Consider the following 13,630-nt stretch of genomic DNA (forward strand, 5'->3'; position numbering starts at 1 on the left):
ACACACACACACACACACACACACACACACACACACACACACACACACACACTCTCTCTTTCTCTCTTTACCCCAATTCAGTCTAAAGTATCAGTCATAGAAGTGTACACATAAAATAAAGCACTATTTCACATTGTGGACTGGAAACTTGGGTCACAGTCTTTTTGGATAGTTCTCTCTTTTTGTGCTCGTATATTTATTTGTCTTTTTCGCTCACCAAAGGGGTTTGATGAAAAAGCCTCACACACTGCCCCAACCCAACTCCATGCTGCTGATGCTGTGATTGGCTGGTTTGATTTTAGAAATGAAGAACCAGCAACAGGATGGAGGGGAGAAAAGCTGTCACTGCCAGGTCAATGCATCCAGGGCTGCTGTTGTACAGATCAGGTAATGGGAGGGTCGAGTCACTCAGTAGTCTGTCTCTCTCATTCATCTGTTGTTAAAGGGAAAAAAATAAATGAAAACAGAGGATGGAGGGAATTTAGGTCTCCATGATGCATATGAGTTTGCATGTCTGTTCATGTCATTTTTGTTTGTACTGACATTCTGTCTGTTCTGCCTGCCTTGTCGCCTCTCGTTTCTTTTTCACTTGCTTGGTCTACCTCCTTTCATTTATCATCACGCCCACTGTTTTACCCTCTGGTCACGTATCTTGCATTAGTAACTTGCGCAGCAGGAATTGACCTACATAAACCTCAACTGCACACACACACATACACAGAAAGAAACCGCACCACCCAGAATCATCAGGTGACACATTTATTTTTTTTTACCTGGGTGGGTATTTGCGAATGGAAGATGTTCTGCTGGCTCTCCACGTTAATTGAGATGGTGGTGGTTGTTATGGTACTGGTCGCATGGTGTTGATTGGGAGTGTTGGGCATTGGACTGCCTGCTCCTGGCTGGTTAGCTGGTGATTTGGAGTCAGTGTCGTTGCCAAAGGCAAGGATTGCGTTTTCTGTTTTGAGAAATGTAAGAAGAGAGAAGGCAAAATCAGTGCTGTATTTTTTTTTCTTGCTTCAGTTCGTTCTCTAGTTAACCTGTGTTTTTTTGCCATGCCTCTCTGAACACCAGGCTTACAATGCAGTCAAGGCACCGCTTTCCAAGAAAAGCATTCAGCATAGCCAGTGCACAGTCAATGAACAACAGATCAATTACCAGTCAAAAAAGTGGACTCACATTCACAGAATGTCAAGTGTGGTTGGGGATGTCTGAATAGCTTTTACTTTTTTAATATATCTGTACCCACAGCTAAATAAATCAAGGGTGTCTTTTCCTTTACCATTGTAAATTCACATGACTACCAATTAATTGCTTAATCACTTTATTTGAATATATTAAATATAATTTCAATTATTTTTGAGAGATTTTGGTTCGGAAATAACACCTTACATTTTGGTGCAGCACACAGTACTGGTTCAGTCATAGCTTGTCATTACACTCTTCTTGTGAACATTTCGGAAACAAACTAAGCACCTAAACACCATATGCCTAAAACAGTACTTCAAATATTTATCATATTTACAGACAGTATGATTAAATACAGAGCACATGAATTTTGAAGATATTACCAGAATTTGGATTCTCACCACAACACATGAATGTTTACCAGATTTCAACGGCCAATTAAATCCATCTATAAATGTCGTCTGTTTCTTGTATTTGGATATCCCCATTCAAGTAGATATAAGAATTAAAATAGCTGCCTGGGAGTGCTGCCAAGATGTCCACTGAGTGGACAAATCCCATTACAAGGACTCTGGCATAATGCATAACTCGCAGGAGTTTATCCACTGATGGCAGGAGCCTCTATAGATATTTGCTCTTCACCGCACTGCCTGATTTCACAAATGAGCTGTGCGCCTCGAAAAAAAAAGGAAATGTTATGAGTGGAATCAGGAGGTGGAGTGAGTGCCGGGCTGAAATGAATAAGCTCTCTAGAGTATTTTCTTCCAACAAAATGAAAATGATTGGTGGCATAGCGAAATCATCTGGCATGCAACATTGTATATATGAGGGGTCAGCAACACAGAGGGATTTTACACTTACAAAAAACTGGTTTGTTGTTAGTGGCTATATTATGTTATTAACGAAATAGATGCACATTTCAGTGTTTTGCAAAGGAATGCAGCATGTGATTTGACAGCTGAGTGTGAAATGCTGAAAAGAACCAGTGGTGAATAAAACATTATGGGATTCTAATTCTAGTGATGTGCACAGCTGTTCTGGTAAAATACAGATTTCATATATTTTCCATTTTTTTCCCGAAATAATTTTTTCCTTCCAACATGTCAATGTTTGAAGTGTCTTTTTACACACATGTGAAAATGCAATTGGCTACACAGTACAGATACAGTATTCACTCCCTTTAAAATAAAAATAGTGCATATATTTAACAGACTTGGTACAATCCTATCTAGGAACATTTACATGGACAGTCAGTTACCCAAACACAACACTGCCCTGATATGACCATCTAAGTAGCTGAATAGTAATAATAATAGATTTATAGCTAGATAAATGTAGGTGAGGTGTTATATCTCATGTTGCTCTAACTGCCGAATGGTATGGTGCAACATAGATAGACAAAGCTACAGGATGTGAATAGGCAATGACTAAATTGATTGTAAACAGCTTTTGTCTTAATACATTTGTCTTTGTCTAAATAACAGCCTTTGCCGAAATAATTTTTAACAATAATTTGAAGAAAATTTGTAAAGACGGTGTGCCTCTGAACAAATAACATCTCCTAAAATTTTACACACACACACACACACACACACACACACACACACACACACACACACACACACACACACACACACACACACACACACACACAGAATTCCAGTAAATTCTTTACAGACAATCAATACTAGGTATAGTGTCATGCTTGCAGATTAACATGATTTGAAAACAGTCATACATTTATACAGCACATACATATATATTGTTGATTTACATTCATGTGTAATTGTGTAGGTATATAGAGAATCATAATGTTGCACTGAGGATGATGGTCATTTAGTGGTACACCTGTGAGATGAGGTTCATTCTAAATGAGTTTTCACTTTTAAATAAATATAAATAAATAAATAAATAAATAAATAAATAAATAAATAAATAAATAAATAAATAAATAAAACCTCAGCTGCTTTCGGCGCTGATCTTTGCTTTTCTCCTCTTTGCAACTCTCTGACTCTTTGCACCATTAGTTTTACTGCAGGGAGCCACATTACACGCAATTACTGAGACATCAGAGTCAGCGCTTAGACTCAAACCAATACACACTCGCTCTCTCACAAGCCATAGCCTCTGACAATGTGTGTGTGTGTGTGTGTGTGTGTGTGTGTGTGTGTGTGTGTGTGTGTGTGTGTGTGTGTGAGAGAGAGAGACAAAGAGACAGGAAGAAAGAAAGAGAGAGCAGTGAAGTGTGCACCCAGAGCAATTAAAATACAGTAGCAGACATTTCAGAAATAGACACTTGCTGGAGAGCAGGAACTTTCAGGGCTAGTAGTGGACTCTGTGATCACTTCTCACTATTGCCTCTGAGTTAGCACTACTGTAAGCAGCCAAGCTACACTCTGTCATGCCATTGAGCTGTGAGCCAAAGCTGTCACGTAAAAAAAATGCTTTGTCACGGCTTCTTACCTCCACAACGGTTTTCTTTGGTGATCATGAAGTTTAGAGTCAGCTTCAAAATAGCCATTGCTAACCAAAGTTCACATAGACATGGGTTCACACAGAACTCTAAGGGTTTGGAACACTGCCAAGGGTAATAGAACGTACAACCTTTAAAGCTAATACATATTTAAAATAGTTTGCTTTAATATGTTAAAGATAACTTTTAATTTCCAGAATTCTGGGGTGTGTTGTATCTGAACTAGACTAATGATTTCGTGCTAAAATGTTGCATCATTTACTTTAAAAATAATAAGTATAATTCTTGTGAAAAATCTTGTGCAAAAAACATTTGTCTTCCCTCTTTAGAAAAAGACTATATTTGTTTTACATAACTCAATCCCTGGTGCAATCCATATAGGGAATTTGAGCTATTTTATTTATATATATTTTATAAATAAATATTATGTTAATCAAACTTTTGCTTAATGCAACATAATGCCTGGGTTGTCATTAGAAGTCAGTGTTTGGTTTACTTTTACTCCTGGAACATCACATGCTTAATGTATAACAGAAAATTGATATGCACCATATTTCTCAGCTAATGTTGCAAATAAGTGGATGGTGATGGACCTTGTGACCCATATTTGGTATTCGTGATTCATGCCCAGGTTAGTTTTGGGATCCAACATGACCACTAGAATAAAGTGGTAAATAAATGATAAATCCCCATCTGGGTCATAAATATCCATAAATAGGCAAAATAACCCAGAAATACAGAAATATGTGGGAAATGACCCATGACTGGTCATATTGAACCAATAAATGGTTCAATATGTGTTCTGTTGTATATATTAAACCAGAACTGGGTTCTAAAAATGAGACACTTAGCCCAACATTTATAGTGCTATATTTGTTGCTGAACAACATACTGTACAGAATCTTTGTATTTTGTATGTAGGTTTACTGTAATCACATGACAGCTGACACCCCGGCAAAGCCCTAACAAGTGCTTCCTCTGAGACATCTAAATCTGTTGCTCACATGACAACATAAGTGCAACTGTGCATCTGTTTACATGAACAGATAGACGTCTGTGATCAGCTGGTGCTGCACTAATCAACAGAGAAAGAAAAATAGTGCCATCCTTCCCATCCAAGACAGCAGGCCCAATTATACTGTACATCATCATGCTTTAAGCACTCAGGATTATAGGGTAAAACTTTATACAGAAAGCTTCTGCTTTTCCAGCCTAATGGCATTCTGGTCCAAATGATATTCTTAGCTCTAGTACATGACCTCCACTGGAACAAGGAGGTTTGTACATGTAGTCTATTTTCTTGAGGGCTGAAAATCAAGTCACAACTTCAAGAGAAAAAACTGTGATGTGCATAAATACATTGTGAACATGTTCATCAATAATTTTGTGTATATTTAAAATAACAGAAAGGGAGAGAAAATGGTAATGGTGGCCCTCTATGCCTAATTGCACCTGTGTGACAACAGTGAAGTCAACCACTTTTCAGGTTTGTGCTACTGTATGCAATAAGTGCCATATTTAGTACATTACACAAAAAAAAAAGGGATTTACTTAGACAGATGTTGTCATGGAACTGGATAAGGAAGTCATAGCACTGCTCCCTGTGATTCCCACTGGCTGCACACGAACACCACGGCCCCACATTAGATGTGGAGTTATCCAAATAGTTTGGGGTGATAGTGGTTCCTGCAGAGGAAGTCAGAAAGAGAGAAAGAAAGAACATTTAATGATCATTTATAATATAAATAAATAAATACAAGCAAAATTATTCCTTCCTAGTCGGAATATTCCTAACTGTGTGGACTGCATTGAAATGTGACTGGTCTGAAATGTTCCAGAACACTGTGTGCAGGCATCTCTGAAGAGAGACTACTCTTCCTCATGCTTGCCTTTCAGAAACCCAGTTTGCAGTGATTTCACACATTGTTAGACAATCATTTTATCTACTACTCCATCATCACAGCTGTGGTGGTGCTGAAAGGTTCGGAAAATCTTTACCTTCACACCTTTGTACAATGTGCGTGGGTGAGAGGCCCAGAGACGGGAAAAGAAAAAAATGACTACATTGTGTATGTGTTTTTTCTGCTATCCATTGTGAATTGTCTGCATGGATGTCAACTAGAGATTGTAGTTTTTTCTAGACAGTTCTAGCTCTGTGAGATGTGTGCAAGCATTTTCTGTAGGGGATAAAAATGCCGCTGTAGTACTCATTGTCTGCATGGGGAGTGAGACTTGACTTCAGCTGAAAAAGGGGAAAGTGGAAGTGCTGCACTTTGGTGCTTTTGTGGCCTGAGATGGACTTGTTTAAAGACATCGATTTCTTTTGTCCAGAACACAAAAGTGTAACATTTGCACAGCACATCTTACAACAAGATTTAATGCTAAAGAACTAGGCCATGTGCCTATTTTCTACTTTTCCTTACATCTCTTTTCCTACACCCCTGCCTTTTCCACTTTCTCAGACTATACCCCTTCTACTTAAACATCATAATAAAGCATATATACTCAGTGGTAGAAGTCAACTAGATAAAGTGAACAAATAGCTTTTAAAATAAGATTGTTCGAAGTGTTGTATGCTTGAATATTTTTTGTGCTTTTCCTGATTCTTTTAAAATGTTTTTTTACATTCTCACCTATCAGACCAGTGTAGGCAATGAGGCAGGCCCCATAGTTCTCTTGCTGGCAGCCACTGGCAGTGAGCTCTGAGGGCTGGCAGTCATGCTTGAACTGGGCCCAACGAGATCTGGGGGAATCATAACAACACATCCATCATTCAACCAGCCAGCACATTCCTCCATCACACACACACACACACACACACACACACACACACACACACACACACACACACACACACACACACACACACACACACACACACACGCACACACACCCACCCTTTCCACTTGTGTATGAGGAAGTCGAAGGTAGTTTGGGTCAATCCGGCCAAAATTTCTTGGCATTAGCATTCTCCAAATAATAAGACAATGGAAACATGTGCCAATGACAAAGCAGCCATTCTGATCTATCGAATTAATTAAGAACATAAAAATGATACACCACCTTTTTTGTATTACATGCAATCTGTTGAGTTCTGCTAAAACCAGATGTCACAGCAGAAATAAAGGTGGATGGAATGTGCCAAAAATGATCTGTCCTGTTGTACACAAACTTATCCTCTCTTTGTTTTTCTCTCGCTACTTGCATGCACACACAGACCTTCTGATTTGTTGTGTCTCTTTTTTGTCATCAGCCACATGGCAGGCATAACAAAAAACTGCTGAAGTGCTGCCATTGCTTCCAGACATTTAACCAGTCAAGAGAACTGAGTAACGGAAATCAGCCATTTGATTAAAGGGGCTGTCTATAAGTCCTGATTGCGTATGATAATGAGACGGTAGTGGCAGTAAGTGCACATGCTGTGTGATGTGCTGTGTCTCATGCATGCCAGTGGCCGAGAGTGCTAGGATTGTGATCAATAGGAGAGATAGATGAAAGCATTTGTGTTTGCGACATGAAGAGTGTGTGTGAGGGAGGGGGATAGGGAGCTGAGCTCTCATTTTCAACTCCAATGAGAGTCTTATGGAGTGACTTTTGCTGTCAGAGTACTCCCTCTCGGCCCCACTCTAATTTACTAGCTAAGTACCATGTCTTCTTGAACAGCCCCATACCACAAGATGGCTGAAAAGCAATAAGCAGAAGGATGTTTATTCACTATACCACTTCCCTTTAACCGAAACTGGGGCTGTGGGACTGCTAAATATTATGTCAAATAACATGTCAAAATTTGATGCCTCTAGACAACATCCAAAAACTGCTGCCAACATCCTAGACAGGTTTTGGTTGGTACCATTTAATATGATATTGAGGTTTTAGGCTGTAAATCATCCATCATTGTTTGGTAAAAAGAAATGAAAGCGAGCTTAGTATTACATGGATTGTGTACTCACTTGCACACAAGGTCATCTTCGCAGATGCTGAGCTGAGCCAGGCAATTGGGTTTTTCTCTTTCCTCATATGAGCATGCTGGGACGATGGTCTGGCGACGGCGCTCAGAGCATGCCGTGTCTGAGCACGGACAGAACAGCAACTCATGTGTGTAGTCAGGTGGCACACGGTCAAAGAACTTTCGCAGGGCTTTGTTGCAGCGGACACGGTTACAAGAACCGGCTCTCACTGATGGAGCGATGCAGGCAGAAACATACTCAGTGCGCAGCTTCTGGCACGTGTCATCCACATTGCAGGCTTTAGCCGCATCCAGACAATGATTCACCGCCGCCATACCTGCGTCAGACTCTGCAGAATAGGGTGAAGGAGAAGCAGAGGCATCGATTATTTGGCTCATTCATGGAGCATGTAGGTGAGGTTCTGTATGTAAGCATCTGCATGTAAGAACGAGCACCTCATTTATTGCCACCAAGTGCCAACATATACACTGATGTGGATTAAAAACCCTAAATTAGCTATTTTGAATCATAGCTGATGTAGTTATAAATAGCGAAAACCACATGGCAAAATGTGTTAAAATGTCTTGAATCAGTAATTTAACTTGTTATTCAGAATCCTATATAGAATATGTTAGTCTGTGGGTTTCAGGGTGCAATTTGAAAACTTAATTTAACAGCCTAACCGGCACACTGCTTTGTGGAGCAAATGAATAATACCAAATTAATGCTAAAAGTATTAATAAAAATATATATATATATATATATATATTTATAAATATAAAAATATTAGGCTTCAAAGTCTAAAGAGATACAAATAGTAAGAAATGTATATGTATGTATATAATATTACTTAATAATTTATTTATTCTGTCATTTTGGTTTGTGTATTTTGCCAGACCATTTTGTTTTGTTTTTGTCACAGTTTGGCATGTGTAGGTCAATACAATTAAACAACATATAATTTAAGAAGCAAAAAATGCATTTAGAAGCAAAATAAAATAAGCCTAACAAACCTGTAAGCATTGTTAAAAATAAAATAAGTTTCTAAGCTTTATTTATTTATAACAATGATTACAGGTAGCAACCAACATGTTCAAGCCCAGCTCTGGTATTCCAGCTCAGTCTGATCAGTAAGCAATATTTAGTGAGACACTGTGAATCCCTGAGCAGGCCTGGTTGTGGTATCAGCCACATTTATTTAGCCAATACAATTCTGGGTGTATGCTTCTTGTAATTAAATTGATAAATTAAATTAAATAATCCTATTTTGTTTAATAGTTCTGGCCCATACTTGACTCCATACAAAGGTTCCCATTTAGTTTCACAATACCTACAGAGGAACTGTCCAGTGCTGAAAAATATAAAAATCATTATAAAACCACTGTTACTTTCCTAATCATTGCCTTAAAGCAGAGTATATTACAGAACTATAGCTGAAAATCTAAAAAAGTCTACTTCTGTAGAAAACCAAAACAGAAAAACCTGTGCTATTCATTATTTATTATATAGTTTTGAGAAGTAAACCATTTCTGAGGAAGTTTATTTGTGGTCCGTAGAGTTTATCAGTTGCCTGGCAGTGTGGTCTACACTTTTTGAAGGAAGTGAGTCATATGGTTGATGACTTATGGACTAGCTCTGCAGTGGCAGGAGACATTTCTCTGCAGCCTTTTCTTCTCCAGCTGCTTTTTGTGGGCGCATCAATAACAAAATCACTCCTTCATTGCCGACACGAGCACGCTGCAGTCAGGAAGGCAAGCTCAGGTAAATTGCTGAGGTGAAGAGTCTCAGTCTTTCTGTTCTGCCTTCATAGCCTATATGAGGTTTGTAAAAAGTAGAAACCAGAGTGTAGTACTGCATGTGCTACTTTATCACCCAGAGTAAAAGTAAAGCAGTCTTTTTTGCACCTACATACAAAAGCCTTTTTCCCATTTAACATCCTTTTTTCAAGGTGTTGCTGAAGCCATTATTGAAGTTGTTACTGCAGAAAATATATTACAAAATTAACACCTGATAAATAATACCCTGTCTAACTTCATTCTCACATACAGATAATAAAGTGATAGCAAGTGAAAAAGCAGAGGAAGAGAAAGAGAGTAAGAGACAGAGGAAGAGAGAGAGAGGAAGAGACAGAGGAAGAGAGAGAGTAAACCCCTCTTTTCTAATTTTTCCCATGTTGGAAATAAATCAAGCCTCAATCAAATCGTATCCATGCTAAACTGGATCATAGAGTAGTGATAAGTAGTACACTGAAGTGCATCAAATCATTACTTGTCTAATTGTATAGTTTTTGTATTATACTATAGTCTGTGTACGGTGAGAGAAAAGCAAACAGAAGATTCACACCCCTATTACAACACAACACCAATTTCAAATCCCCTCACGCACTAATAATTAATATAGGATGTGGTTAGCTATAAGGGGATGCCAGTCCTCCATGGCCCGTGTGCTGCTAATGAATAGAACATGAGTGGGAATAAAAGTTGAATGAGTCTGGTCTCTGTATCAGGGAGAATGTCCCAGCTGAGACGGCTTCTGCTGCTGCTTCATTTTTCACAGCAGACTAATGTAGACCATTGAGACAGCCTGGTAACATTACTGCTACAGAGCTCTGCTTATCATTCTCTCTTGCATCATTTTTCTCCCATCCGCTCGCTCAGGCTCCTCCATCTTCTGACTCTTTTTACTATTACTTCTTCTTCTTCTTCTTCTTCTTCTTCTTCTTCTTCTTCTTCTTCTTCTTCTTCACCATACTCCATCCAAATGCTCCACACAACATTATGTCCCCCCATAAGAGTATCCATTCATTGCATGTTTGGAACACAATACCATTTCATGACCTGAAGGCATTGTTTTTCTGTTGCATGTATACAAGTGTTAGTATTGCAATATATTAATGATGAACAGATGGTTTAAGCAACAAAAACATGCCCACGCAATTTCATTTAGGAGTCTCTGTTAGAATAAATGTGTACATTTGCAAAGGCAAACAAACACAAACACACAAGTAACAGGTTTTTAGCTTTGACCTTAACTAGTGATAAAACATAAAACCTGCCCGAAAAACATTTTCTACAGTACCTCTTTAAGTTATTTCAGCTGTGCATGTGAGCTAAAATTTAATATTATTAAATATTTCAGATTTGTACTTCCTCTTCCCCATTTATTAGAAAGCACACCTGCTGCCATGGCCATTTTTTTAATGTTGTAGTTAAAGTGTTGTTTTCTTTAAAAAATTACTATTTTCAACGGCCATTCAAAGTAAATGCTTTTAATCAAATCAGTTCGGAACAACCCTCTAAAATTACTGTGCTGAGCAGCTCCCCTATACTGTAAAGTGCGCGGTGAAGGATTCATGAATTGTTTCAAGACAGATTTAAATTTTTTTCGAATTCTTCTTCTTCGTCGTCGCCTTTTGCACCTTCTTTTTCTTCTTCAACACGTTATTTTCTATCATTCCAGTCACAGCCATGTGTGCAGAAGGATTCTAATCAGAGAGCTGTTTGTCACCATTTGATTTTCATCCATCATTACTGAATTTTTTTTTCTGCATAGGCCACTGATCAATAGGCTGCTGATCTTCCTTATACCAGCGCTTATTTATTCTACTACAGGCACTCGTTCTGTCTGTATCATAACATCACATAAAATACTGTTCTAAAAGCCTCCCTTGTTCCAGCCTTAACTTAAACACAAACCCACACACTCAAACAAACATACATAAACTGTGCAATGAAAGCGTGTGCTTTTGTGTGGGCCGCTCTCATTGAGTAATAAAACTGGTCGAACATCTTATTTACAGGTAAATCTGACATTAAAGCAAGGGATATTACTGTTGATTACTAAAAATAAATCACTCTTTAAAACTTTCACTGTTCAGTTTCTACTCAGTTCCTCAGTCTACTGGATATTCTTCTCTAATCAATATCCTCAAACTCAAAACAAATCAGCTTGTGGCAGTATTATAAGAGCATGGCATATACTGCCTACTATTACTGCCATTAAACTCCCCATTTTCACAGTAAAAATAATATACTTTTACACTAATTAAGTAAGTGTAAAACATGTAAACTGTAATTCAAAATATACTATATGTTTCATGATTATAATGTGCTCTAAAATATCTTCTTCATTAATATAACTGTCCCAAATGCCTCCTCTCTGTGTGCAATGCTCTTGCCAGCACAGCAAGTGCTTTTGTTTATATTTTGCAATATGCCTTAATTTTTGTTCCAGTCATAATTCCATTCCTGTCATTAGTCTGTTGCAGTTTACACTTCAGAGTTTAGGCTGTGTAGACCTTGCTGTGTCTTGGTCTTATTGTGTCTTCACACTTGTATCTTTAAATCTGAATGTTGCTTTCTTATTTAATTTCCCAAAATGCTTTTTTTCCCCCTTGACCCCATTTAGGGAATATTTTAGTTTATGGAGCCTGCCTATGCTTTGACACACTCAATAGACATTGAGCATGATTATAGTATATTGCTTGCATGGGACCATGGTATCTGAATTGTTTTCTGTTTTTACATTTTATTCCCTGTGTGTGGCTTACAACTCAATTTAAAGCCATACTGTTTAAGTAGTTATTTCATTACTTATGTACCATTGAAAGTTCTGTCCGTATTAAAAACTCCTTCTATCAATTTAATGTGTGCATGGGTGCATATGTGTTAGTAATCTTAAGTAAATGTGTGATTGCTAAGTGTTTGTAGTGTTTGAAAGCTGCAGTCGTTCAAACTCATGCTTGAATAGTCCACATTTAAATCACAACAATTACTGGCAGAAAATTAATCTATGCTCCTCAGTCATATCCATTTTCTCATCCTCAAAATTCCCAGCACATTTAAATTGTTTCATATATGCCTTTACTAGCAGAATATGTAGTTGTGCATATATGTTGTGTGTGTGTGTGTGTGTGTGTGTGTGTGTGTGTGTGTGTGTGTGTGTGTGTGTGTGTGTGTGTGTGTGTGCGCGCATGTGTGTGTGTGTGTGTGTGTGTGTGAGTGAAGCTGCTGATGAGTAACTATCTCATTATGTTCTGCCCTCCAGGACCATATAATTCAGCTCATGCCTCGAGCACCTACAACCCCAGACTGACAAACTGACAGTTTTATTTGTGTTTCTGTGCTGCACAATAACATCTGTCTTTTTAAACTATGTTTTGAGCATTTGTCAGTGTATTCATGGCGAGACAAGAAGATTGCTGGCAGGTGAGGAGAAAGCATTAAGCAAAATGTACAGATCACCATGTACCTTTCAATCCCCATTTTGAACTCCGTCATCCCATTTTGCTTCCGTTTTCTCATTTTATTTTTATGAACTCCTTAAACTCTGTAGGGACCATCAGGAGGTCCAGATTTCCATCCCTTACCCTCATCGCTGTATAACTCTCCCATTCGTTTAGCAGAATTATCAACAGCTTTGACTGAATACTATGGTTTTGGATTTTTCTTTTATATTATTTATTTATTTTATTTGTATTGCGCTTTTCACAACAGACATTGTCTCAAAGCAGCTTTACAGAAATCAACAGTCAAGGTGAATGGTGTGCATTTATCCCTGGTGTGTATGTGTGTGTGTGTGTGTGTGTGTGTGTGTGTGTGTGGGTGTGTGTGTGTGTGTGTGTGTGAGACCCTCTTTATATAGTAAACAGGGAGTTGTAATGATCACAAAAATATTCTCACCTTGAAAACATATTAACAAAATGTGTGATAAGCAGACAACGATATGTCATGGACCCAAAGAGAAAAGCAGGAAAATTTATACAAAAATTAACCTACAAGCTGGTTTAATTGCAAGTTAATATGATTCAACATTCTTTACAGATTAGAAGATGTTTACACTGAATAACTGTGTCTGTGTCTGTGTGTGTGTGTGTGTGTGTGTGTGTGTGCATGCATGAGTGCGTGTGTGTGTGTAAATTACATACCTGCAGCGATGGATGCCAGCCGAACATAATCAAACCCTCGCTCAACAGGTTCATATGGGTAACTCTCTACAAGGTTCAGTCCTACAAATACACATA

General features: G+C 38.2%; 1 protein-coding gene across 3 annotated transcripts in view; it reads right to left on the minus strand.

The window, feature by feature from the left end:
- Positions 1–13,630, minus strand: part of gfra4a (GDNF family receptor alpha 4a) — a 112,712-nt gene that overhangs the window by 2,113 nt on the left and 96,969 nt on the right. The window contains exons 3-8 of one of the 3 annotated variants that reach the window (XM_083540250.1): positions 13,535–13,615; positions 7,612–7,957; positions 6,295–6,404; positions 5,213–5,347; positions 774–958; positions 7–433 (exon numbers count right to left, since the gene is read on the minus strand). In XM_083540250.1, coding sequence (XP_083396376.1) covers positions 299–433; positions 774–958; positions 5,213–5,347; positions 6,295–6,404; positions 7,612–7,957; positions 13,535–13,615 — 992 coding nt within the window. In that variant the 3' untranslated portion in view covers positions 7–298. The remainder of the gene's footprint in view (positions 1–6; positions 434–773; positions 959–5,212; positions 5,348–6,294; positions 6,405–7,611; positions 7,958–13,534; positions 13,616–13,630) is intronic. The other 2 variants (XM_083540251.1, XM_083540252.1) reach the window with 2 other exon arrangements.

This window comes from Silurus aristotelis, assembly GCF_946808225.1.
Source record: "Silurus aristotelis genome assembly, chromosome: 4".
Lineage (NCBI taxonomy): Eukaryota > Metazoa > Chordata > Actinopteri > Siluriformes > Siluridae > Silurus > Silurus aristotelis.